We start from the raw sequence: 25,861 nt of genomic DNA on the forward strand, positions 1-25,861 counted from the left end.
TATCTGACTTGATTGTTTATAGTTCATGATGCGTGATCAAACAGAAAGTTTCTGTGATATGACTGCCTTTGCACTGTTCACCATGTAAGAACTTGTTAGTTGTGCTTCAGAAGATTGGAGACCGTTGAGATACAGGCTTGGGGTTGATTAATGACTGTGCATTGAGTCCCCTATACAGAATTTTATTGTTGTTAACAACCATTTGATCAATAAATATGAGAGATGCCCTCTCAAAAAAAAAAATCTATAAGACAGTCATTAGAGAAATTAAAGAAGACACCAATAAATGGAAATCTATCCCATTCTCATGGATAGGAAGAATTAATATTGTCAAAATGGCCATCCTGTCCAAAGCAATTTACAGATTCATGCAATCCTTATGAAAATATAAACAGCATTTTTCAATGAACAGGAGCAAATAATCCTAAAATTCACATGGAATCACGAAAGACCCTGAATAGCCAAAGCAATCTTAAGAAAGAAGAACAAAGCTGGGGATATTAGGCTCCCTGACTTAAAGCTATACTACAAAGCTACAGTAATCAAAACAGTATGCAGAGACACAAGTACAGGCATATAGATCAATGCAAGAAAATAGAGAGCTCAGAAATAAACTCACACATATATGATAAATTAATATATGCCAAAGAAAGCATGAATATACAATGAAGAAAAGACAGTGTTTTCAATAAATGCTGTTGGTAAAACTGGACAGCTACATGCAAAAGAATGAAACTGGATTACTGTCTAACCCCATACACAAAGTAAACTTGAAATAGATTAAAGAACTAAATGTAAGACATGGAACCATAAAACTCTTAGAGGAAAAGAAGTAAAAATCTCTTGAATATAACATGAGCAATTTTTTTATGGAATCATCTCCCTGGGCAATGGAAACAAAATAAAAAATCAACAAGTGGGAGTACATCAAATTAGGAAGCTTCTGTACAGCAAAAGGATACCATCAACAAAACAAAAAGGCATCCTACAGTACGGGAGGCTATACTTGTAAAAGATTTATCCAATAACAAATTAACATCCAAAATACATAAAGAACTCATACACCTCAAAACCAAAAAAGTAACCCAATTAAAAAATAGGAAGAAATACAGATGGCACATGAAAAGATGCTCCACATCATTAATCATCAGGGAATCACAAATCAAAACCACAATGAGATATCACCTCACACCAGTTAGAATGACCACTATCCAAAAGACAAGAAATAACAAGTGTTGGTGAGAACGCAGAGTAAAGGCAACCTTCTACACTGTTGGTACAGCCACTTAGAACCCTAAAACTAAAACTAGAAAAAAAATCTAAAACTAGAAACACTATATCATCTAGCAACTCCACTTCTGGGAAGTCACCCAAATAAAACAAAATCCCTGATTTGAAAAGATACATGTACCTCTGTTTATTGCCATATTATTTACAATAGCCAAGATATGGAAGCAACCTAAGTGCTCATCAGTAGATGAATGGATAAAGAAGATGCGGTACATATACACAATGGAATATTATTCAGCCATAAAAAAAGAAAGAAATCCTGCCATTTGCAAGAATGTGGATGGACCTAGAGGGTATTATGCTCAGTGAAATAAGCCAAATATCATATGATTTCACTTCAATGTGGAATATAAAAACAAACAAAACAAAATGAGCAAAACAGTAGTAGATGCAGACACACAAGTGATTGGTAGTTACCATGAGGGAGGGGTTGTGGGTGGTGGGTGGGGTGTGTGACACCAATAAAGATGCACAGAATCTCAATCAGAATATAAATTGGTCACGGGGATGGAAGTGCAGCATGGGGAATATAGTCGGTGGTTCTGAAACATCTTTCTATGTTGACAGATAGTAACTGCACTAGTTGAGGATTTAATAATATGGGTAACTGTTGAATCACTGTTGTATACTTGAAACCAATATAATATTCTGTATCAACTACACTTCAATGAAAGAAAACTAGGTTCCTGCTTTTAGCATTCTCATCAGAGTTACTTGCAAGTGTTCTGCAAATCTGTTCATAACAGAGTTGGGCAACCTCATCTTTTCTGTTTTGGGCGCAATCCAGGACTGGAAGCACAGCTAAGGCTGCACATCCCTCTGGATAGCTTTCCTCAGTCATCTCTATCCTCATGCTTTTCTGGTGTGAAATCAAATGCAGTGTCTGGGCTTTCTTAAGAGTATCTCTGTGCACAAATAAGGCTTTTGTAGCTCCACTTTGCATAGCTGTTCTATGCAAGTTGCCTCCATGTCCTCTGGGCAGTGAGGTCAGTTGCCCCAACACTGAACACCTTGAAAAAGTCTTTGATACTCATTTTATCCTCCCAGTAAGTTCCATGAAAACCCACCTGTAGTTACAAGTCTTTCTGATTAGCTACACTGTATGTTAGGCAAATATTGAGGATTTCACAAACCCCTCTCAGCTAATACTCATGACAGCCAATAAAGCATCATTAGCTCCTATGGACAAATAAGGAAATCAGTGCTCAGAGATATTAATAATTTGCCCCACATCACACAGGGGGCCAACGGAGAATGGGTAGGGACTCAAAATTTGGCTGACTCTCCATCCTCTGCTACACTAATGCAGCAGGCAATTCCAGACCATTAGCCTTCTGTTTCTTTTCATTCATGTCATTGTAGAAATTCCCTATTTACCTCAAACCAAGTGAAAAAAATTTCCCCATCACTTAAATGTCACTTGATCTGTTGAGAATATTTGTTTTTTCCTCACTTGGCTCATAAGGATAATGAATATCATATCAGATCTACTAAAACTGCTTCTCCTTAAGACTAGCAGGGTATGTGTCCATCTATTATCCTCTACTGTGTTTTCTGAAAATCTGATTTTACATCTGAGTTCACTAATATCTAAAGTAGATGAAGTTCAAAGTTTACAGAACCTGAAGTACATCTAAAAAGCTTTTGACTTACTAATGTGTGATTGTATGAAATATGCTATGAAAGGTACTACTGACTTAATTTTGCATTATTAAAAAGGCTCATTATCTGAATAGATTTGAATATCATATTCAGTTTTATTCTATTAAAACATTTTATATTTAATGAGTGTATCATAATCAATAATTATGTATTATGTATAATATTATATAGTATATATGTCAATAGTTTGTTTTAGAATTTGAAGCAAAGAATGTGGCTGATAATACATTCTGATGGCATTTAGTATGTAGATGTATTGCTCTTCCCCAACAATGTGTAATATTCTATGAGGTACTTTCATTATGAGGGCAAAAATCTGTCCATGAATCAAACTCCAGGGATATTTTCTCTTGTTTTCAAGCAACAATAAGATTACAACTGTTTCAGTCTCTTTTGCCTTTTTCTTACTCTGATCTTTGTCGTGTCTTCTTTCCTAGTTCTATAGCTATGGAGCCATTCCCTTTTCAGAGAAAATAAATCAGAATGCTTTCTCATCACTAAAAACACTGAAATTCTCACTTTATCAAAGATCTCACGTATATGTGTTGTACTTAATTCTTTTACTGTGATTAAAATTGCATGAAATCATTTCCCAAGCCACAAGCATTAGTACTGAGAGCATTCACTGCTATAGAGGAGCAATGGCACACCGTAAGGAAAGCATATGCTTTCAAGCTGGAAAAATCGGGTTTGAGTCTTGGCTCCATCACTGTGGGTTGCCTGCCTTTAAGCAATTCACTTAAGCTCTCTGTACGTGAGGTGCTACCATGTGAGGGATCTCATGCATTATTTTGATTTTAATTATTGCCTCTAAGTTGGTGACTCTACCCTACTGGTTAGAGCCTCTAGGACATCAATCCCACATCTCAAATCCAATTCCATTCAGTATCTTGCCACTCCAAATCCTGAAAGAGCTTCTCTTGCATCATCACTGTATCAGATGATGATTCAGGTGCCCAGTCCAATGAGTCTCTGACTCCCTCTCAGCACACTACATAGTCAATGAAGAAGATGTTTCCTACTTCCCAAATATTTCTAAAATGAAGGCTTTCCTCTCTGTCTCCATTCCTACCCTTTTTAGGATTCTTATTATCACTTGCCTGAACTATTTAAATAGTTGCCTAACAGGTCTCTCTGATGCTAGTTTGTTCTCACCCCTGATTTGTTCTCAGTGGTACCACCAGGGTGCTTAATTTAAACCCACCTCCCACCCCCCCCAGCTCCCCTTGCATCCCTTAGAACTCACAAGTGCCTCCTAGGCTTACACCCAAACTCCTCAGCTGGTATCAGAGGTTCACCAAGCCGGGCTCCTGCCCACCATCCTGCTTCCTTCCTGCCGCTCCTCACCCTCTGTGGCTCTGCAACGCCTTTGCTCATCAGGTGCCCTCCCACCGGATGGCTTCTCTCTCCTCCTTCACCTGGCCCACTGACCACTATTGTTAGAACTACCCCATTCTGTCTTTCCTAAGTGCCCCTCGGACATCCTGTTTCCTCTCCATGGAGTCTAGAGAGTGTTTCAAAATAACCTGTTCACTGCGTGTACTCTTCCTCTCCTTGAAGATTCTCAAGGACAAATTGTCTGATTCATCTCTATATTCCCAATGCTGTACACTTTTCTGTACCTGCATTTAAGTGCACAACAGATATCATTGAATCATAAAGAACATTCTGCAAACAGAATGGGAGTGGCTAGTCAGACCCATTCGGAGCAGACATCAGAGCCCATACCATTCTTCAGACAGTCTGCTGAAGTCATCATGATGTCAGTCAGGAGTCCAACACCGTTTACATTCTGTGTCCTGGTTTTGTTGTCCTAACTTTGTGGCATTTATATACATACAAACACTTATTAGTTGTCTATTAGTAGATACCTATCAACAAACAAAGAAAATGTAAAAGGAGAAACAGATACACATAAAAAGAATATTAAGCATGATGTGATAAGTACTATAATAGAGGCACATAAGGGAATATAAAGAAAAAGACTAACTTAGGAGACATGGGATGACTTCATGGAGGGATAGATTTTGAAGTATGTCAGGAAGATGGGTAGGAATTAGCCAAAGCAACTGAATTTAGAGTCATTCTGGCTGAAACTACCAAAAGTCAAGCAAAGATGTATTTGATTTTCTTCCTGAGTGACTGACAGAGTCAACTTCACAAACGTTGAGTGTACGTAAAATAGAATTTTGCCCTTATTTGAACTCGGATAGTCCATGAAACCAGACAGCTAATTTTACAGACATAATACTTTCTTTATTCTTCACTCAAATCATGGTTTTCATAAATCCATATTAATTTCCTCTAAGACACAATTATGTTTTTTGAATCGGAAGTTCTGGGCCCAAGCTAAATTTCCTGACTGGTGAAGGGGTAAAGCTTTGACAGGATAATTAACAATCAATCATTCATTAACATTCCATGGTACAAAAGAAGTCTGAAATGTCAGCAAAAGGGAAGAGAACAAAAGCAATAGAAAAAGAATTCACTAAAAGAGCCTGTCAAGGATGCCTCAAATATATTTTTTTAAGACACTGTCCTTGTGATGAGCTACAAAAGTCAGTGGAGTTAAAAATAAAAATCCATCTTGCTTCCATAAGCACTGACAATTTTTCCTCACAGAGTATATTTCCCTGATTCTTCAGAGTATGCTCATTTTCTCTTTGACACTTTCAGCTCGCATTTATTACAAAGGAAGTTGTGAGCACAGAGTACTTTCATCTTCCCTTTGCTTTGGTAAAACAATGGCTTTTCTTAGCTTTGTGATAGAGGTCATACTCTTCAAAGGTTTCTTTTTGAAGATGATTTGTATCTTCTAGTTGTCAGCTAGAATATCTATCATCCTTGATAAATATTATCACAATGAGGACTTATCATAAAAATGTGAAGACACAGAATTAAGTAATTATAATTTCATTTGCTGCCCTTATCTAAAAATTGCAGTAAAAATTCCTTTAATATACAAGTAAAATAAATATTAGATGTACTTATAGCCTCTCAAGGGCAAATGAATTACTCTGTGTGCAAATAAGAATAAGTACAGTCCAGATAAATGAAATAAGATTACATGCATAAATGTATATGCAGCTATATCACATTTTCAGAAAGCAGTGGTGGCAATGTCCAGTAGAATTATAGTACTCTTCAAATAAAGAAGAGCTATGTTGCTCTCAAAAGCATCACTATAATTTCTTCTTTATCTGATCTTGTCTTAAGAGAAATTTATGAACCTTGGCTACACAGATGAATTTTCTTGAGAGGTCTCCAACAGAGTCAGCATCTGCACCCTTGAAATGGCCCAGAATTTTCTGGATATAAAAAGAAGTAGACGGGGTACTGGAATAAATTCAATAAAATTATAATAGCACAAAAAAAGAAGACCGTTACATTGCAATTAATCTGATTTCCAATTCAATGCAACTATTTTTTTGGTACTGACTATGCACCAAGCAGAGTAGAGAACTAGAACCTGGCTGCCCTCACATGTACAGAGCCAGGCAGGTAAATAACTCACAAGTCAAAACAAAACACATGAAGTCAAGTAAGTTGTTAAGTTTTAAAGAAGTAAGTGATTAATTCTAGCTGAAGCTATAACTGAAGGCTTCCTGCAGGAAGATAAATTTGAGATGGGTCTTAAAATAATTATACTCTTTCAGCAAATGGAAATAGAGCTGAAGTGTGACCCGGGTAACAGCTTGGTTAAAAGTTGAGAAAGAACTAAGGGTAAAGGAGGGACAGGAGGGCATGCTGATTCTGCTGGTATGCCTGTTTCACAGCCCTCTCCCTCTTGAATTCCAGCCTCTATGACACTTTATAATTTCTCCTTCCCCCCTTAAGGATTTTCACATATGCTATTCTCTCTGTTAGAAAACACCCACTTCCCACACTTTTGTCTCCCATTCCCTCTCCCAAACAGTCTGGAAACCCAACTCCTCTTTCACATCTTTGCATAAATGTCACTTCCTCCCAAAATACGTTCCTGAAACTTCCAAACATCTTCCCATCTCACCCCAGTGAGGACTAATTCCCTTCTTATACACATACATAGCACCTACACTTTCCCTATGTAATTTCTTTTCACATTGCTATAAATTACTAGTAAAAATTTTGTTTAATATTTATCATAACCCAGAGGCAAAATTTCCTTGGAAGGCAACACTCCTGTCTACTGTGATGGCCCCAGTGGGAGGCGCTGACCCTGGTACTTGATGGGCACACAGGATTTGTTGAATAAATGATAAGCATTTGGCCGTTCCTTTAGTTTTACGTTGTGCAAGAATCTGGCAGTTAGTGGAACATATTTGGTAAATGTTAGATCTTTATATATTTCATATGTAGGAAAGAAGTCTAGAAAATGTTTAAACATTATAAATGAATTCAATTCTTTGTAGACTTAGTTGTTTTCTCCTGCTATTGAAGCATCACTTCTCATACAAAACAAAATTTACAACTCTGAAAACTCTGTGTTCCTCACCTGAAAACAGAAAGAAATTTAATATATGGATTTACTTTACAGCTTGTCTTAGAGAAACAGAAATAGGGATACATCTTAAGGTATAAAAAAATGGAATTCAGCTGGAAGACAGAATGGAAAACCAAAATAAACTTCTATAGAGGAGATAAATATGCATCTGGAATGCTTCCCATTAATTTACAAATAAATCACATCACTCAATAAGTCTAAAAGCTTCAGCTTTATAAAGAAAAACAGTTGAAGGACAATGGCATTATTTATATTCTAAGTAATGTTCTCTCTCTCCTTCTGTCTCTCTCTCTCTCTCTCTCAGACTTTATTATGTCCATACTCCTGTTGGTTTAAGGTAGTTTCCACAGCTCTTCATCAACAGAATGACCAAAATTTTCCATTTCAAGCTTGGATACATTGTTTGCTATCCAAACAAGGATTTGGAGACAGTGTTTTATGGATTAAAGACTCTGAAGGAAGAAAGAGATGGGGATGGGGCCATGTGCATAGGATGGAGATGGACTCTAAAGGCTGAAGTCCTCTTGTCCTTCCCTTTTCTCAGGCTGTTTGATGGCTGTACTTACAGACATGAAATAGCAGTTAAGCCCATGCCATCCTTCATATCTATTTCATACTAGGAGAATATATTCACTGACATTTTTTTTTCCCCCAGAGGTGTAGAGAATTGACACATGCCATGGAGGTGCTATCTTGGGAAGAGCCAAAACACATACATACTTCCAGCCAGACATTTCTCACTTGAAAAAATTATTCAAAACATATGCGTCTGAGATTGGTACTTGTGTAGCGTTTCTTAACATAAATAAAATATCTTTCTTCTACTTGTTACTTACAATATACATATTGTGGCTTTTCTAAATCTTTAAAAAATGTATCATTCTTTATCTACAAAGGTACACCATAAGAGAACAAATGTTTTGAATAGTTTTCTTGTCTTCTTGCTGTAAAGTGATGAATTTACATTTACAAAATCATATGCCCTAAAAAACCCTGTATGAAGCTGTCACTTCTCAAAAAACAATAAATGATCTTGGCAACTAATATGCTACACATTTCCTTTTTATTTTTCTGTTTTATTTTACTGTTTACTGACTTCATACCAAAAATACTAAAAAATAATAACCTAGACCTCTGAAACTGAAAGGAGTACTTTAACACAAGGAATACTGCTCACATTTACATTACATTTTATCTTTTTGGTCACCATGCGGTGGTGCTTTTTGTCAATAAACAGGATGCATTAAAATTAAAGGGTTTGGTAATGATAAATTACATTTATGTAGGGCAAGAAAAAATTAAGCTAACAGGGATGATGGCCTAAGGCCAGAGGGAATAAAAAGAAAAGAGAATCAAATAGTGTGAGGATGGTAAAGGTAGGGAACAAAAATGCTCTTCCTCCTGAATTTCTTGGCTAGAATTTCTGAGTTATTTACATGCTATTATTAAAAATCAGAAGGAAATCAATCAAGCATTTTATCTGACTCAGCACAGGAAGGTATATGTTAGACACAGTTGTTAAGATATTTCTGCTGACTTAACTTTGTTTTGGGGAGTAACAACTAAACCAGTGTGTTGCTGGAGACAACAACTTTTCTTCTACCCTTCAAGGTTGTTGTGACTGGCCTACAAATTAAATCGACATGAGACAGATTAACAGGAGAAAATCAAATTTAATTATGTATGTACAAGGAATCGACAGGAGAGATACCAAGGACAGGCAAAATGAGGTCTATGCATCATTCTGGACTAAGGAGAAAGCAATAGGGTTTGGGGGTTCTAGGGAAAGGAAAGCAATTCACAGGAAGATGAAAAAGAATAAATGTTTGGTAAACAAGTGTCTGCTGGGTCACACAGAAACAATACAATGAGACACAGAGAGGAATTGTAACAGACTTTGACACATTCCTTCCAGGCTACCGCCCCCAGTTCACATCCACTGCTGTTATCTGTGGCACCAGCCCCCTTCCTAGAACAGGTCCTCTATCTAAATTCTTTTAGACAGTTATGGGGGAGGTCAAAATTTCTTCTGGAGTCTTCTGTTTCTAAAAATAATCAGCCTAAAATAACCCACATGCCAAAGAGACACATTTTGGATGGCAAATTCTGTCCCCTTACAGTGTCTCCAGGCCACCAGTGTAGGAGCTATGGTGCATGTTGCGAAGACTCCCCACATGCACTGCCCAGTCCAGATCCCCGCGGAGACTGGAGGAGGAATGGACAGACCAGCCAGCTGGTCTTGGCTGGCTTCACTAAGCATTGTTAAGTGAGTCAATGTCCTTGAAAAGTGGTATTATGGCTATTATTATCTTTTCTTTTAAGTAGAGAATTATTTCCACTATTCTTTGTCATATTGAAGAAATCTCTGTAACTGGAATGGAACCAATGTTTCTGCTTGTCCAGCATCCTGACCCTCCACTTTTGTGACAGTCTGTTGGTCTTCTCTGGTGCTAAGCTCACCCAAGACTGGGCACATGACTTGGGTCTGGTGAATAAGAGCCTCTCTAGGTTCTTTGCTGGAACTTTTCAGATGGTTGGGGTGGGAAGGGAAACGTCTCTTCTTTGAATGCAACATTGGTCCGTAGTGACCATCTCTACCCATATATGAAACAACACTGCCTGAAAGTGAAATCCACACAGAGGAAAGAAGTACCAAGAGATAGAGAGAGAATGGGCATCCTGAAGTCCATACCCCTGGATCCAGCTATACCTGAAGTAGCCACATCGTCTCGATATACCTGTTATATAAGCCCACACACCATTTTGTTTATGCCAATTTGAGTTTGATTTCTGAAACTTGTAAAGAATGTTTTCAAATAAAATAAGTTTATGTATGTATGTATGTATGTAAGTTTGTTGTAAAAGAATAAGGGGGAAAAAGTCTTTTTCTCAGGTCTAATTAGTAAACAAACAAATTAACATTCAGAATGAAATATTTTTCAGTGAAAGTGTTAACTGCTATGAAGAACTAGCAGTACAGTGGGGGGAAGGGAGCATTTTTGTTCAGGCAGACAGTAAAAATCCCTTTAAACTAAATGGTTAATGTTGGCCTGTGGCTCTGAAAAAGTAAGAACAGATTGCCCCAGAATTGGTGGGAGTACTTGAGGTTACAAAGTAACAGGAAAAATTAAGGAAGAAATTAACACCCTTAGTCAAGAAATAAGCAGGAAGAGAGGCACTGTTGGAAGTGAAGAGGAAGATAATTGTCTTCCTGTGCAAAGGAAATCTAATATGCAGCAAGTAGGATATATAGTTGGTAATTACTGACAAGGGCACCTAACTTGAACTGAAGAGTTTGTACTGTTAAAAATGCTTTCTTCAGGAAAGATACATTAAAATATTTTCTCATATATAGCATGCAATTACTACACAGGCTGTTTTTCTTAACATAGAATCGTAAACATCCTGTTAGGAACTGTTCTATGTGACTATACATTTTGTTTTTGTTTAAAGAGGATCTACAGGGGTGTGAATGCTATGCCACATCCCCACTTTTTTCTGCTAGATATACCTAACCAATCTAATGCAACTAAACATACATTTATGGACAGCTTCTTATGTAAAATACTGTGATAAGCACAATGGGAAACACTAAGATAACATATCCCTCATTTCAGAGAGCTTATTATAGAAAGATGAGAAGTCTGTACACATAAGTGTATCATCAGGGAGAAAAACTGAATTCTGTAATAGCCATAAATAAATAAAAATGAAAGACTTCTAAGAGTGATCTGATATTCATTTAGCCGAGGGTCATGGTTCTGAAATTTGAGTGTTCATGAGAGTCACCTGGAAGGCCTGTTAAACCACAGACTGCTGGGCCCACCCTGCAGCTCTTCAAGAAGTTTGCAGATGATACCAAGGCTGCTGGTTTGGGAATCATACTTTCAGAACTCATGGATCTAGGGAATTGGTTTTCAATATTAGCTGTACATTAGAACCTCCTAGGGGCTTCTAAAAAAAATCTAATTTCCAGGCCTCATCCCAGCCCAAAGATAGAAGAAAAATATTTTATGAAGGACACCCTACTAGAGCTGGACATTAAATCACATGAATAGTCATTTTATAAATAGCTGGAGGTAGAGGAAGCAGATGCTAAGCAAAGGGTGGAAATCATAGAAGGACAGCACAGCACATGGTTTGATACGAGGAGAGCACGGCATGACGGGTGCACAGGCAGGGAAGGGAAATCACGCCCCAAGTCATGTAAGAGCTTGACAGCCATGCTAAGGACCCTGGGACTCCATTTTGGGGCAATGACAAATGAAATCCTTTGAGAAGGAGAGTGACAAGGTAGACATGTGGCTTAAAATTATTATCTGGAATCAAAATCCTGAGTAGATTAAAATGACACTGGTTCTTAGAGGCAGGAGATTAATGAGGCCCTACTGCAATGGTCTAGGCCTATTGTTTCAGACTGGACTCTAGGGATGTATTCTCAGGGCCCACATATTCTATACAAATGCTTTAATTTTGTATCTTTACTACAAAGATAACCTGAAAATACAGTTTATCAGCTCTGAAGCAAAAACTTCTCTGTGGTGACAACATGCTCAACTGAAAGATTTTTCACAAGATTGGACTTAAGCTTCTCAAGTCAGTGGAAATACCATTTAAGAAGTCACGATTAATTTTTTTTTCCTGTGAAAGGAGTCAGCACATTATATGCCTTTGAGAAATAGTGATCCAAACAAGGAATAAAATAGGAGCAGACATTTGAGTCAGAATCTTCAGGATCTCCAAGTACATTGTAGGAGGAAGAGAAAATGAGGAATCAAAGATATTGGGGCTTTGAGGCTGAGAGCTTCAGATGATTACATGAAGGAATGAAGCAAAGAACCAAGGAAATGTGACAGTTTGTGAAGCAAGGGTGCGGAGACAAAGCATTCCTAGTAAAAGAGGGCCTACCAACTGGTCAGAACCACAAGCACCAGCACGTCCTTGTGTCAGGAATTTTAGGAATTAATTTATATTCACTGTTTAGCCATACCATGAACAAAACCCTAAAAATGTCACAATAGTACATTTGGGGTAAGGCTTAAGGTAGAACAAGATTATTTTTCTTTCAAAAATAAAAGCTGTAATCTCTTAGTAATTTTAAAAGGTGATCTTTGGCAGAGTAATATACGAGGGAGATACACACAGAGATAATTTGTTGAAAACGCAAACTTCTAAACCATTACACATTTCTCTTTTACTTCTAATGGGTAATTTCCCCTGCCATTAATCATTGTACCAGTAACATTATTTTTAGGGGGAAAAAATAGTAAAATGCAAACATTAATGTATGTATTTGAAAGTAGATATTTTTCCAAACCCATGTACATGTTGTGCCTTATCTGCCATGTGAAACATATTCTTCTCTCTGTGTGAGAGTGCCACACACAGTGAAATGTGTGTGATGATAATGATACCTTTATAAAGGAAGCTATTCTTCCCTTAATCCTGCTGGACCTCCTAAGTGACACCACTAAAGTATCAATGTTTTTTTCTTCATAGAAATGGTCTACTGAATACTTAATCTCAATCTTTTTCAGCAATTAAGACAATAGAATGGAAATTTTCAAAGATTTTTTTCTGTTTTATCTGGGAAAAAGTATACGCATTAGAATATCTGAAATATTAAATCTTAAATGAGAAGACTTTCTATCAAAAAAATTATCATCATTGATCCTATAATACAATGAATAAGGTAAACAACTTTATTCATCTGCTCCTGTCAAAATATGGAAACTTAATCTTTTTAAAAATTGAACGATTACATACCTGAGCTTCTGGTTGTACTGTTTGACCTTTTCCAAGGAAGCTGCATTTATTTGGGCCTGAAATTCTTCCACTGACACATTGTCTCTGTAATAATAGCCGTCCATGCTCTCCAGTGCTGTGTAAACAAGTAAATGTATTTTCACATGATTTTATAACTCAATTGCTCCACATTCAGTGTAATCTTACTGATTTTTGTAAATGAATTAAACAGCAGCAAATATGACAACACATGTAAGAAACTATCTTTCAGTCAAAAATAAATGAAAACCATGCTTTTCTCAAAGTAGGTATCAGACATTTGGTGATTATCTCTAGTAAGTAGGCAAAGGTACTTTCTTATTTAAACTGTCTTCTATTTTTAAAACATTTTATATATATTCTTTGTGAAGCTAGTCAAACTTCATATATATTACTTATACACACACACACACACACATATATATATACAAATGAATGAGAGGCAGGACTGTGTATTAACATATGTAAGAGTAAACAAAATTGGAATTGTCACTCTCCATGTATATTCACTGTAGCTGAAATTAAATTATGAAATAGTGTAATAAGTAAGAAATATAAATAAAGTGAAATATTAGAATACTACCTCTACTCCAACGGGCAGTGAATTTAGTTAAAAAATAAATAAGCATAAACATATATAACATCCTGTTAATTTTAAATGTCTTTTGATGAATATAGATTTCCTTCTTACTTAACATTTTTGATTGTTTCTTTTTCCTTTAAACTTCATGAAGTGGTATTTGTAACCTTTTGGAGAAGAAACGAATTGCATGAAAGGTTTTCCAATGGAGAGTTCCAGTCATAGGAAAGGGAATGGGTCCAATTTGGAAATGTAAATTATTTTCACTTGAAATTATTAATACTAATGAGCTCAATTTTTTAGCAGACTATTTCAAAGTTGATAAAAAAAACTAACCTTTCAAGACTCCTAAATATAAGAGTTTCTAAACCAAATCTCACGGTTTCCTCAAATTGAAACTTACTACTGTTTTTTTTGTTAAAAATAGGAAAGTCACTGCTAATTTTTGCTATGCTGTATTTCCTAACCCTGTAAGAATTTCCACAGCATTGAATAAACAACACAAATTTTAGAGTATTGCTAAATTTTAAATTTTTTAAATGGTATTATTGGCATATAATTGAGAAAAGCATTTGTGGACAATTAGAAAGCTTACTGTATTTACTTCAGTATAGGAAATTAAATCTGTGGGCTTGTTTCAAGAATTGTCTGTTCATTTCTATGACTTCTGCATTAATTAGAGTATTTGCAATTGATTCAGCAAGTTACTCCTGATAAAATAATCCTCAAAGACAAGCCATATTCACTTCCATTAACAGGATGCTATTTGTGAAAAGCATATATTCCAGGAAGATACAGTCTACCAATTGAATTCCTTTTGCAAGTTGTGATGCTAATAATGAAAGCCTTTGCATTGGAGTAAAACCACAACTTCCACTCCTTAATACTAGCCATGTGACCTTGGGCATGTACATTAATATCTGAGATCTTCAGGTTTCTCATTTGTGAAATGGAAAATAAGAGTACCTACTAATTATGGTTTTGGGGAAAGAAATTATAGTATTAAAAGAGCCATGCCTATCCTTACCGTTCATTGATTGTTCATTAGGCAACATGAACACTGCCCTATAGGCATCACTTAATTCAATTTTCATAAGATATAGATTATGCACTACTGTGTTTAGCCAAATAAAGTTCTGGGAATTAAAAATAGGGTCCATTCAATTGAAGGGTCAATTGAAATTTCAATTTGTGATTTAAGACCAGAAAGACTGAAAGGAGAATACCAGGAAGGAGCAGTAGGGGGGCTGGGGGCAGGTGGGGGCCTAGTGGGACAAGAAAACACCTGGGACCTAATTTTTATAAAATCTTAACGGCTCAACTTTGGACAGAATATCTAATTCTGCTCTAAAAGTTTGTTATAATATAAAAACAAATTGACATTTTCATTACATCTCTCGACAACATTTCCAAATTAGTAACAGTCAAAATTCACAATTATGTAAAAAACATTTTTGAAACAGGAAAAAAGTAGCAATTTTGCCAGAGGTCTTAGAAAAACTTTATGGCATGTGTGTATGGAGTTATGAGTTAAGGAACAAAAATGATGAGTTCTATATTTAAGAAGTAAACTGTATGGCAAAGAGGAAGGAGAACACATTCCCTGTTTTAGGTGAATAGCTTGGTTATTTATGAAGGAAACGGAATGACATTTTACCAAATTAAAATCTATTCTCATCAAATGTAGGTTAAATATATGATAATGGACCAACTTTAAAGTATGACCTCTCCTTAGCATTTTCTTATCTAGTTTCCTCAATTTTCATCCACATAATATTTCTTTAAAGTAGTATTGACACATTTGGTTGAATACATATTTAATTTAACAATAGCATTTAATTAAAGCAGTATTTAAAATACCACTTGAGTTTATTTGCTTGTTTTACTTCTGCCACTCTTGAATTTTAGGAAATAAAACATTCCATTGTACTTAGGTAATCTGCACAAAAGGAGAAAAGTAATGAATGTTAGAAAAAAATTGAACACTGAATTATGCTAAGGCTAAAAATGAGCTGCATTTCCACTTACTCAAAATACATTTCAAGGCTCTTCCAAGAAAAGCATTGATCGGGAAAAATACAGAATGTCTGAAGAACAATTTTAAGAATAGTTTCAATCAACTAACACTCTCTTCTGTTAGCAGAATGACACCTGATTGGTTAAATAAGACACAATATATGCACTGGTACAAACACCCAGAAATGGTCACAGTTAGTCAGAATTCCTCAGAACTGGCCACAATTTTTGTGAGGAAAGCAAGTTTTGTCAATCCCATTGTGACCAATATATGGGAAAGTCTGTCTTGCCTTTTAAAGAGAGGTGACTTCGCATGTTCATAGACTGGCTTAAAATTTAGGAACTACCAATTCTAGGAATTGTTCCTTCCTTTTTAAAAAGATAGTTATTGTTTTGATTATAAATACTTATAAGCAAGTGAGATGCTTTTATTTAGAGATAAAGTAAGAGGACACAACTCCTGGCTCATGCCAGGAGGGGACAAGAGAGCCTGGGGCGGTGCGTTGTCTAGGGGTTTTATAGGCGGTTGAGAGACAAAGGGCTAGGTGGTCCCAAAATGTTTACCTTTGAAGAGACATTAAGTTTCTTATTAGTCTCCCTGGTTATTTACAAGAAATTTAGTGCTCTATTTTCCTCCCAGGATAGCAGCTTCCTGGTCTGGGAGCATATCACTCAAAATTGTCTGCTTTGCTCCCAAGGTGGGCTGAGTTACTGTCTGTTTGTTAAAGCGTATGTTAAGAAAGGTACTTTTTAACAAATTGGGTTTTAAAATGCAGTCTTATTTTCAAGATAGAATCCTTCTTGTTTGTTTTTGACTTGCTTGTTAAATTGCCCAGGTGGCAAATCACTTGACTAGGGCTGGAGGAAGAAAAGCAGCACCTGGGTAAAGCTGGGCCCCCCCAGCAGGCCAAAGCAAATCCCACAATGGATTACCTTGCTTTGTTTTTCCCAGAGACCCTCACCCTACTCTGTCTAAGCCATTGGTATCTGTCTCAAAAGGACCTTAAGAAGAGTTTTGCAAGAAAAAATAATACTCAAAATGAAGGTAATTTAGAAAAGTAACAACATTTGTAACAAAATGCTCCCTTTCGCTTAAAAGAGAAAATGCTCAAGAATCTGGGTGATTTTTATTATTCTCTGAGAATAGAAAGATATCTTTTAAAGAGGTAAAAGTTAGGAGTAAGTTTTTGAGGCCAGCTCTTTTCATAAGGGGTGAAAAAAATAAATATACCCAAGAGTGTGCTTGCAGAGAAAGGACCAACATTGCATATCCTATTCAGTTTAAGGAAAGCCACCACCAGAGACCCAGGGAACAGGCAGGTAACACTTTACCGGGAAGAGATGCCATTTTCAGGACACAGTAAACAACAAAATCAAAGATCTTTATATGATACCATGTCCCTAAGAGGTAGAATACCTAGGCCTAGGAACCAAGGGTAGAAGCAGAAATGGCCATTCTGAGCATCTGGTGGGGGGTTGAATTGTGCCCTTCAAGAAGATATGACAAAGTTCTACCCCTGGTAAGTGCTGCAAGTGACCTAACTTTGATACAGAGTCTTTGCAGATGCAATCAAATTAAAAGGAGTTCATATGGCATTAGAGTGGGCCTGAATCCAATGGCTGGTATTGTTACAAGAAGGGGGAAATGTGGACAGAGACAGAGACAGACACTCACAGAGGGTAGATGGCCACGAGAAGATGAAGGCAGAGAGAATCAACACTGTCACGAGCCAAAGAATGCCAAAGACTGCTGGTGACTACCAGGAGCCAGGAGAGGTAAGGAGGATTCTTCCTTACACCCCTGAGAAAGCAAGGCTCACCCACATGATGATTTCAGACTTCTTGTCTCCAGAACCCCAAGAGAATGCATCTCTGTTGTTTTAAGCCACCCAGTTTGTGGCAATGTGCCACAGCAGCCTGGGGACCTAATGCTACATCAGTGCCAGAGCCTGACTGGGGCAATGCCATTCCCATCCCTGAAACTGGTTCTGTGGGTTTAAAGGTCCTGATCCCCAAAGGGACTCACTTTCCCTAGGAGACAAAGCCGAGGTCCCACTGACCTGTAAACTGTAGCTGCTACCTGGGTACTGAGGCTCCTTGCACCAAGGTACTAGCAGCCCCGAAGAGCCATTACCTTCTTGGCAAAGCTAATCGACCCTGATCATAAGAAGTAAGACTTCTGCCACATAATGAGATCAGGGAGGAATATGTTTGGCACCCAGGTAATCCACCTCTTGGTGCTCCCTTGCCCAAATGTGACAGTAAATGGACAATGGCAGTAATCCCAGCCTGCTAACGGCACAATGACCAAGGGTCAGATCCCTTGAGGATGATGGTCTGAATAGCGTCACCGAGACCAGCAGAGGTTCAGGCTGAGAATAAGACTAATCCTTTCTGGAGAACAGAAGAGGCAAAATGAGAATCTGTTGCAGCCCCAAGACCAGCTGCCACCACCGGGAAAGGTGGTGACTTATCTGCCACCCAGGAAAGGAGGCCCATCAGAGGCCCGAAAGAGCACACCCAGTCCTTACACAAAGGAGTGGATCTGAGGGTGCCAGATGTGGACTATGGGGGATGCTCTGAGAGTCCCTCATTCAGATCCCCTTTCAGGCGGTCCAGCTACAGTGATAACCAGAAGACATCCCTGGGTGGCCAGCTTTCTGGGGCATCTTTAGCCTTTGCTGAGGAAAACTGTCGTACCAAATCACACCTCCTAAGGTCAGCCTACACATCCTAACAACCTAATAATGAAGAGGCCAAAGGGCCCACCTCTCCTTACCCTGGCTCTTCAGAATGTAGAAGTGTCGAACATTTGTGAAATGGATTACTCTAATTCACCAAAGATTAACTGGGTAAATGCACAGTGTTTCAAAATCCACATAGACCTGTGCTTTCTCACTCTCCATGGACATTAGAATCACCTGGGAAATTTCTAAAATATACTGGTGTTTGGGCCCTACCTCCTGCCCATTCTGACTTACTTGGTTTGGTGTGGGGCCAGGCATGGATATTTTTAAAACCTTCCCAAGAAGATTAATGTGAGCCAGGACTGAGCAGCACTGAGAGACGGCATGAAAATAAGCCAGTGGGGAGTAGCTGGAGGAAGGGACCCTGAATATCCATTCTTCTTACACATCCATTTTCAACCAGTTTATAGTTCGTTCCTTTATCTTACCCAGGGCTTGGGGATCCGAAGAGGATCAATTCCCTGACCTAGGAAGTACTTTTAGAAGATTGTGTTAGTGTGATTTTCATTCTCTAGCGCTTGGGGATAGATTCTGGTCCAGCTGGGTCTGTGTTTCTTACCTTGGAAATCTGTATCACCCATTTGTTCTGCCTAGATTCCGTTCTCTAGCAGCCCTGGCCCTCATGCTGTATGTTCCCTGAAGTGTACTCTCCTTGCCTCCAACATGGGAATTCTGATCTAACAGTTGGTACCCTCTCTGCCGCATGCCCCATCAATTAGCCACCCTTTGCCTATGGATCCACGAAGCAAGAAAAATGGGAAGAAGGCAGTGCTTTTGCTTCCTGTTCTAAGTATATGGTACCACAGACAATTTTAGGAGGGCTCATTTTAAAACAAATTCCCAGAAAATTTTCAAATTCATCTAATTTTTCTATTTTTCTTTAATTTGTGGCAAAGACTTCTGTACACATTACACAAAACCAACACCCCTCCAGGGAGCTTTCCTCCCAAGAACAGACTTCATTTGGAATCTCTTCCATTTACCACCACTTTCAATTACCAGATGGTAATCTCTGCTCAAGCTAGGGCTGAATCTCCTGTGCTTCTCTCAATCTGAATGTACTAAGAGCCACTAATGATTCCTCAGGAGAGTTATATGAATGCAGAGGAACTTTTGCAACCTCTTTAAATAAACAGCCTTACGTTGACACATTTTTAATGAGACAACTGTTTTCCAGTCTTCTTTACCTATCTGTGACCTCAACTGCATTAGTAATTCCACTGGTGCTTACTTTAATCATTTTTCATATTTTACTGCTATTTGACTACTAAAATCTAATGCTGCTATAACTTTTATTTAAATTACATTTTAAAAGCAAGATGTATTCACTGAAACAATATGTATTTAGGGATCATTTTTAAATTAGCTTTAGCCACAATTAAAAAATAAAGGTTACTTGCAAAATAATCTTCTTTTTCCTATGCACATTTGCTAGTGGGTATGAATATTCAGCTATTTACGGCCGATGTGTCACACATGTAATAATTTTTTTAGAAAAGATGCTTAATGCCATCTGTCATCTCAGTAATGATTTCAAAGACAGAGTTTTTGAAAAGAGAAAAAAGTGAAGAAACCTGAACAACCGTGAGCTCTGGTTAGACCCTTCATAAAGTTAACATTGCATGATCATCTACATTTGCTCTCTTACAACACTAAACTATGTTTTCTACCTTTATCTTGCATCTACCTACCACTTCAGCATTTTATTAAAAATAATAATAATAACAAGGGAGAAATGTAGGATTCACATATAAATCAAGTATAAAAATCAAACGAATATTCATTATTTGACCTGATTGTTTATAGTTCATAATGCGTGATCAAAACGGAAAGTTTCTGTGATGACTGCCCTTGTACTGTTCACCATGTAAGAACTTATTCACTATGTAAGAATTTGTTCACCATGTAAGAACTTGTTCGTTATGCTTCAGAAGATTGGAGACTGACGAGAATTAGGTTTGGGGTGGATTAGTGATTGTGCATTGAGCATTGAGTCCCCTATACAGAATTTTATTGTTGTTAACAACCATTTGATCAATAAATATGAGAGATGCCCTCTCAAAAAAAAATAAAAATAAAAAAAATAAAAAGTTAACATTGCAGACCAGCATCCTTCCGTATCTTACAAAAGTATCTCTGTAATGGCTTTTAACATACTTGAGGCTAAATGATATTCCTAACACAGCTCCAAAGCTCAGCTACTTTTTTCCTTTTTTTTTTTTTTGCTCATTTTTTTCTTGTTTATTCCTTTTCAGTACAGAACCTTGTATGACTTACATGAATCCTACCACAGTCTTCCAAACAAAAATGACAATACCTTCTAATAACTCCTTAGATTTCTCATCACTGAAAATTTCCTCTGCTTAAGTGTATTCTTGCCAAGCATCTGTTTGAGGTAGTTACTGTTTTCAAACTATGGCAATTGAAGGAAGGACAATCTGTTTTTTAGAATTAAGTAATAGGCATGTGAAAAAGCAGAATTTTCATTTAGTAGTGAATTTAGATTTCACATACCTGTCTGTTCTTCAGTTACAGAGACTAATTTTATTCCTCTACTCTCATTTTTTATTAGAATGTAAAAATTCCACAGCAAAACCGATACAGTTCTTGAAAACTCAAAAGAAGAAAAAAATGAAGTGCTCTATGGTACAGCTCAGAGAAATTGATACAATCTTGTGATCACAGCATGAATTTTTAAAAAGATCATTGACTGGAAGAAACTACACAGTAATCAGACTTCTGATCTTTTCTAGGCAGCATTTGTGACCCCAAAAATAAAAAACATCCAGGACTTTCCCTTGAAAACGAGTTCACTGCCATAATCTTCTTACTCATACTAATCTTAATTTCTTCTACTGCAGTTGATGACAACTCATTTTTCATTTGCCAAAAAATATTTTGTTTTATTTACAAAAAGGACACGTTTACTGATGAAAAGCTGACATAATACAGAAAAATTCAAAAGAATAAAATATTATCAATTTAATCACTCAATATTGAAAACAATTTACATACATATATGTATATACATGGACATACGGAGACTATTATTTTATTTTAGTCTTTTTGTGAAAAAAAATCCTTTTTGTAATCTGCAAGTGTATATGGTCAAACTTCTATGTCATAAAATATTTTAACTACACAAATTTTAACTACACAATTTTAACTACACAAATTTAAGCCAAATTAATTTACTTACTTAAGCCACTCATATCTTGTTTCTCCATTATAAATAATACTGCAAATACTTAAACCATAGGTGATTCTTCCCTTAATAAATATTCTCAAAAGTAAGTATATTACCTAAGTAGTATGATGGAATTTCTAAACTAATAGAAAACAAAATGATTAAATTTATTTTAAAAAATTGATAAAGATAAATAATTTAAGCACATGAAGCACAAAAAGGAAAGCAGTTTACCTTGTGCAAAAAGAACAGGATGAATTTTAAAGCCTCCTCCATTTTTCAACCGTTGAGGCAGTTGTTCAAAATGATAACTATCAATGTAGAAGTAAACTTTCAGAGCTTGCCGGCTTCCTTCTGCTTGATATGTAAGAGGAACATCTAAAATGACATTTAATGTTATATTATTGCCTAAAATCAGGATATGTTATATAGTATATTTGTTCCTCTTTCAGAAGAACCCTGAAAATCACTAGGAATAAATACATTAAAAATTCCCATGTATATTGACTTCAGGTTAGGCATACATACATTGCTATCTAGTGAAAGATATTAAATCAGATTCTCATTAACTAAAGCAACAGATTAGTACTGTACTGTATATAAAATTCTGTAATAGGAAGCTTTGTTACACTTTGACACACCAGATGTCTCACTTAACTAAATGAGAAGTTTAGCTACACATGGTTTGGAAGCAGAATCTCCCAGGGCAGCTGCCTCATTCATATTTTAGTTGAATTGAGTCCTTGGGGCACACTTCTAAGTGGTGTGCAAGGCACTGAGTACATAGCAACTATTATCAGGACTAGCAGAGGTTTTGCAAGCCCCATTCCCTGAGCATCAGATCAAAAATACATTACCTCTGTTGATGCCCTACAGTCACTGAAAATTACCTGTCTAAATTCTTATAGCTATTTTCAAAGATCCTAAATTTAATTACTAAAAAAAAAAAAACTTAAAAAGCTAAAAGTCTGTAGTATTTCACAGTGTTATCATAAGTCCTCTTCATTTTATGATACTTATCCATGACACATAATTTCTGCTCCTTTAAGAATGTAAAATCTTCCTCAAACACTAGAATAGTCACATTAACCAATAAAAATTAAGGCTAAAATAGAGTAGGCATTGAAGATGTATTCTGTACCCAATATTTATTCTTTCTAACTGGCTTCTTGATATAAAACTATATAGAGTTCAAGGCAAAATACCATTAATGATCAGATAATAGATTTCTTATTAAATGTATCTAATTATGCAAATCAGCAGAGGAGGCATTGTATTAACAAGTCTCTTTTATGCCATATAATAATGCTTATTTTATTTTTGTTTCTATTTTTAAGGAAAACATGAAAGATTTCAATTTATGAAAGAGAATAAATTTCTCAATTGAAAGTTGGAAATGAACTGCAGTTTAACCATTAAGAAACTCATTTATTTTCTGGCTCTTAAATAAGGAAAAAAGATGCATGGGCACTAAAGAAAATACAGATTTGTGTATATTGAGTATTTTCTTTTAGTTGCCCTTTTCATACAGTGTCCTTCATACATATTTTAATTTTTGTTAAATTCCATCTCTTTACTCTTTGGAACCAATGTAGACAATCTCTGTGCTACCAAATGGATAATGTTATTGAAAGGAAAATAACAATGAAGCAGTTGGAATTCAGTGTAATAGTACTAGCAAAGAACAAATAAGGATGCTATGCCAGGAATTAAGAAACTGAACATTATCATATATTAAATTTAAAAGCAAGTTACAGCTAAGAGTATTATGTGGAAGAATGGAGACTTTTTCTCAAAGTATTTGGTGTACCTGTAAAAGTGCATAATAATGTGGAGTTAAAATTTCTGCCTTTTATTTGTGTTACTTTATCCATGATGATTAGGGCAACATAATGAGTAAAGGCTTCAAAAACACGATGACATGAGGAAAAGGTCTCTGGTTGCATCGTAGGGATTCATTCTAGAGAGGAGTTTTTCAGCGGTGGCAACCTGTCCTTATAAACATGGCCACTGATCATTTAATGGTCTAGTGAGATTGAAAATAAGTCTTGAACTAGGATGTTGTTAGTTCTTTTTGCCTAAATCGCTCTTTATCCACCCTCTGCAGGATTGGGTCTTTCTTGTCCATCAAATTTCAGCTTAAAAGATTCTTCTGTTGGATCCCTTCCCTAGGGACCCCTTAAGGGTCACCTCACCTTAATCCTTATGCACTGCTTATATCCTGCATAGGACTGATTGTGGCCCTAATCATCTTTGTAGCTGACTCATTTTTTGGTGTCTCCCAACCAGGTTGTGAGCTCCAGGAAGACAGGGACACGTCTTTCTCATTCACCATGCATTCACAGTTCATGCACAATGCCTGGCCTATATATTGAATAAGGCTCAAATATGATCATTCCCTTAATAAGTACTATAGGATGACTTGTGTTACCACTCAAAAGGGGAAGATCTGTTGTCATTTAGGGAAAATTTTCCACTAAATAAATTTAATTATATACAGCCTAATCACTTAACTAATTTATTCCTCTTCACTAATTACACAATATATCTTGGGAAGTATCCTGTACTGTCCCTACACTCAAGTGGATCAAACTGCCCATTTCTCCTTTGAATCTTTCACTAGCTGCTAAGCTCCTACTAGTAGGGATTTTGTTTTATTTAGTCACAGTTATGTCCCTAAAATTTAGTGCAGTACTTAGCATGTTATATATATTTAATAATAATTTCTTCAAAGAAAATGAAATGTCTTCAATCCAGACATGTGAGCTCTACTTGTTTGGCATGCCATATTTCTTCAGAATCTCATTATTCTTTAATGCAAAAGTAAGAATATGAGTAATGCTAAATAAAGCTTTTTAAAGACTATAAAGTAATAAACCGAGCAGGATGATTTCAAATATTTACTGAATAGTGCCATGAGCCATATAGAACCCTAGAGACTTTCAAATACATCTTATTTGAGCCTCATAATCCTGTGAGTCAAGGAAAGCTAATATTCCTGTGTTTGCAGATGACAAGGGAGCCAGTATTTGAACCCAGATTTCTTGACTTGAAGACCAATGTTCTTTTTATATGTCTTCATGCTTCCTCTCCTCTGTTCTCAGTTTTTCTTTAATACACATGTAGCCAACTAGACTTCATTTTTGTGATGCAAATTAGTCATCTGACTCACCTGTTTCTATGTTTATAGGAAGAGAAAATCACATGTAATTAAATTAATAATAAAGCCCTAGGTTTCTCGTACCACTTAAATAAGATATGATGACCCTTGGGTACTGCATAATTCTCTTCTTTCCTGAATTAATTTAAGATGATAATTGTATTCCTCTAACACTGTTTGTAAATTGCATGGAATATCTCGTAGTGCAGCGCTGGAACTGACCTTTCACTAGGGAACTGTTTTCAGAAGGTTAGGTTATGCTCTGCAGAAGTACATAAAACTGTATTGCCAGATGTATATCGCAGATTTTGTGTTTGACACAGATAGACCTACATTGACATGCTAATATTACTTACATGCTCTTAATTATCTTTAATATTTAGTATAATTTTTAATATGCCAAAGTTAAATCTCTCATGTGGATATGCAATGAATAAGACTTTTATCAAGCTTATAATATTGGTTCCTCTCCTGCTTGCTTAACAGATCATTTGCCAGGAATGCCATATTTGAACCAGGGAAAACAGTATACCTGTGAGCTTACAGTTCCTCAGGCAAAATTTAAAAGAAAAAACATTAGATTATATTGTGAAAATAGAGTTTCTCTGACTGCAGCAAACCTATGCCTACATGGTTCAAGTATATGAAAATATATTGTTTTATACATGCCTACAGAAGACCATATAATTTGTTCAAATAATATTATCCTTACCAAATGATACCCTTTACCAGACAAATTCTACCTTGAATGAGACCTAACTCACATGGTAATGTTCTTGTTCTGTCTCATTTATCAATGGCGATGAAACTTTAATAAAATTCTGTTACATATTCATAATTTAATAAATAATCATCTCATTTTACCATCTCCATGAATCCCCTCAAGGTCAAGTCACGATCATTTTTCACCTAAGTCACTGTAGTAGCTTCCTAACTGGTCTCTGCTTCTGCC

At 36.4% G+C, this 25,861-nt stretch overlaps 1 protein-coding gene across 3 annotated transcripts in view; it reads right to left on the reverse strand.

Moving 5' to 3' along the window:
- Positions 1-25,861, reverse strand: part of PREX2 (phosphatidylinositol-3,4,5-trisphosphate dependent Rac exchange factor 2) — a 304,312-nt gene that overhangs the window by 75,919 nt on the left and 202,532 nt on the right. For 2 of the 3 annotated variants that reach the window (XM_036886229.2, XM_057498014.1), the window contains exons 34-35: positions 21,984-22,127; positions 13,202-13,316 (exon numbers count right to left, since the gene is read on the reverse strand). In XM_036886229.2, the coding sequence (XP_036742124.2) occupies positions 13,202-13,316; positions 21,984-22,127 (259 nt within the window). Of the gene's footprint in view, positions 1-8,778; positions 9,062-13,201; positions 13,317-21,983; positions 22,128-25,861 lie in introns of those variants that run through there. The other variant, XM_036886230.2, reaches the window with a different exon arrangement.

The sequence above is a fragment of the Manis pentadactyla genome, chromosome 3 (assembly GCF_030020395.1).
Source record: "Manis pentadactyla isolate mManPen7 chromosome 3, mManPen7.hap1, whole genome shotgun sequence".
Taxonomy (NCBI): Eukaryota; Metazoa; Chordata; class Mammalia; order Pholidota; family Manidae; genus Manis; species Manis pentadactyla.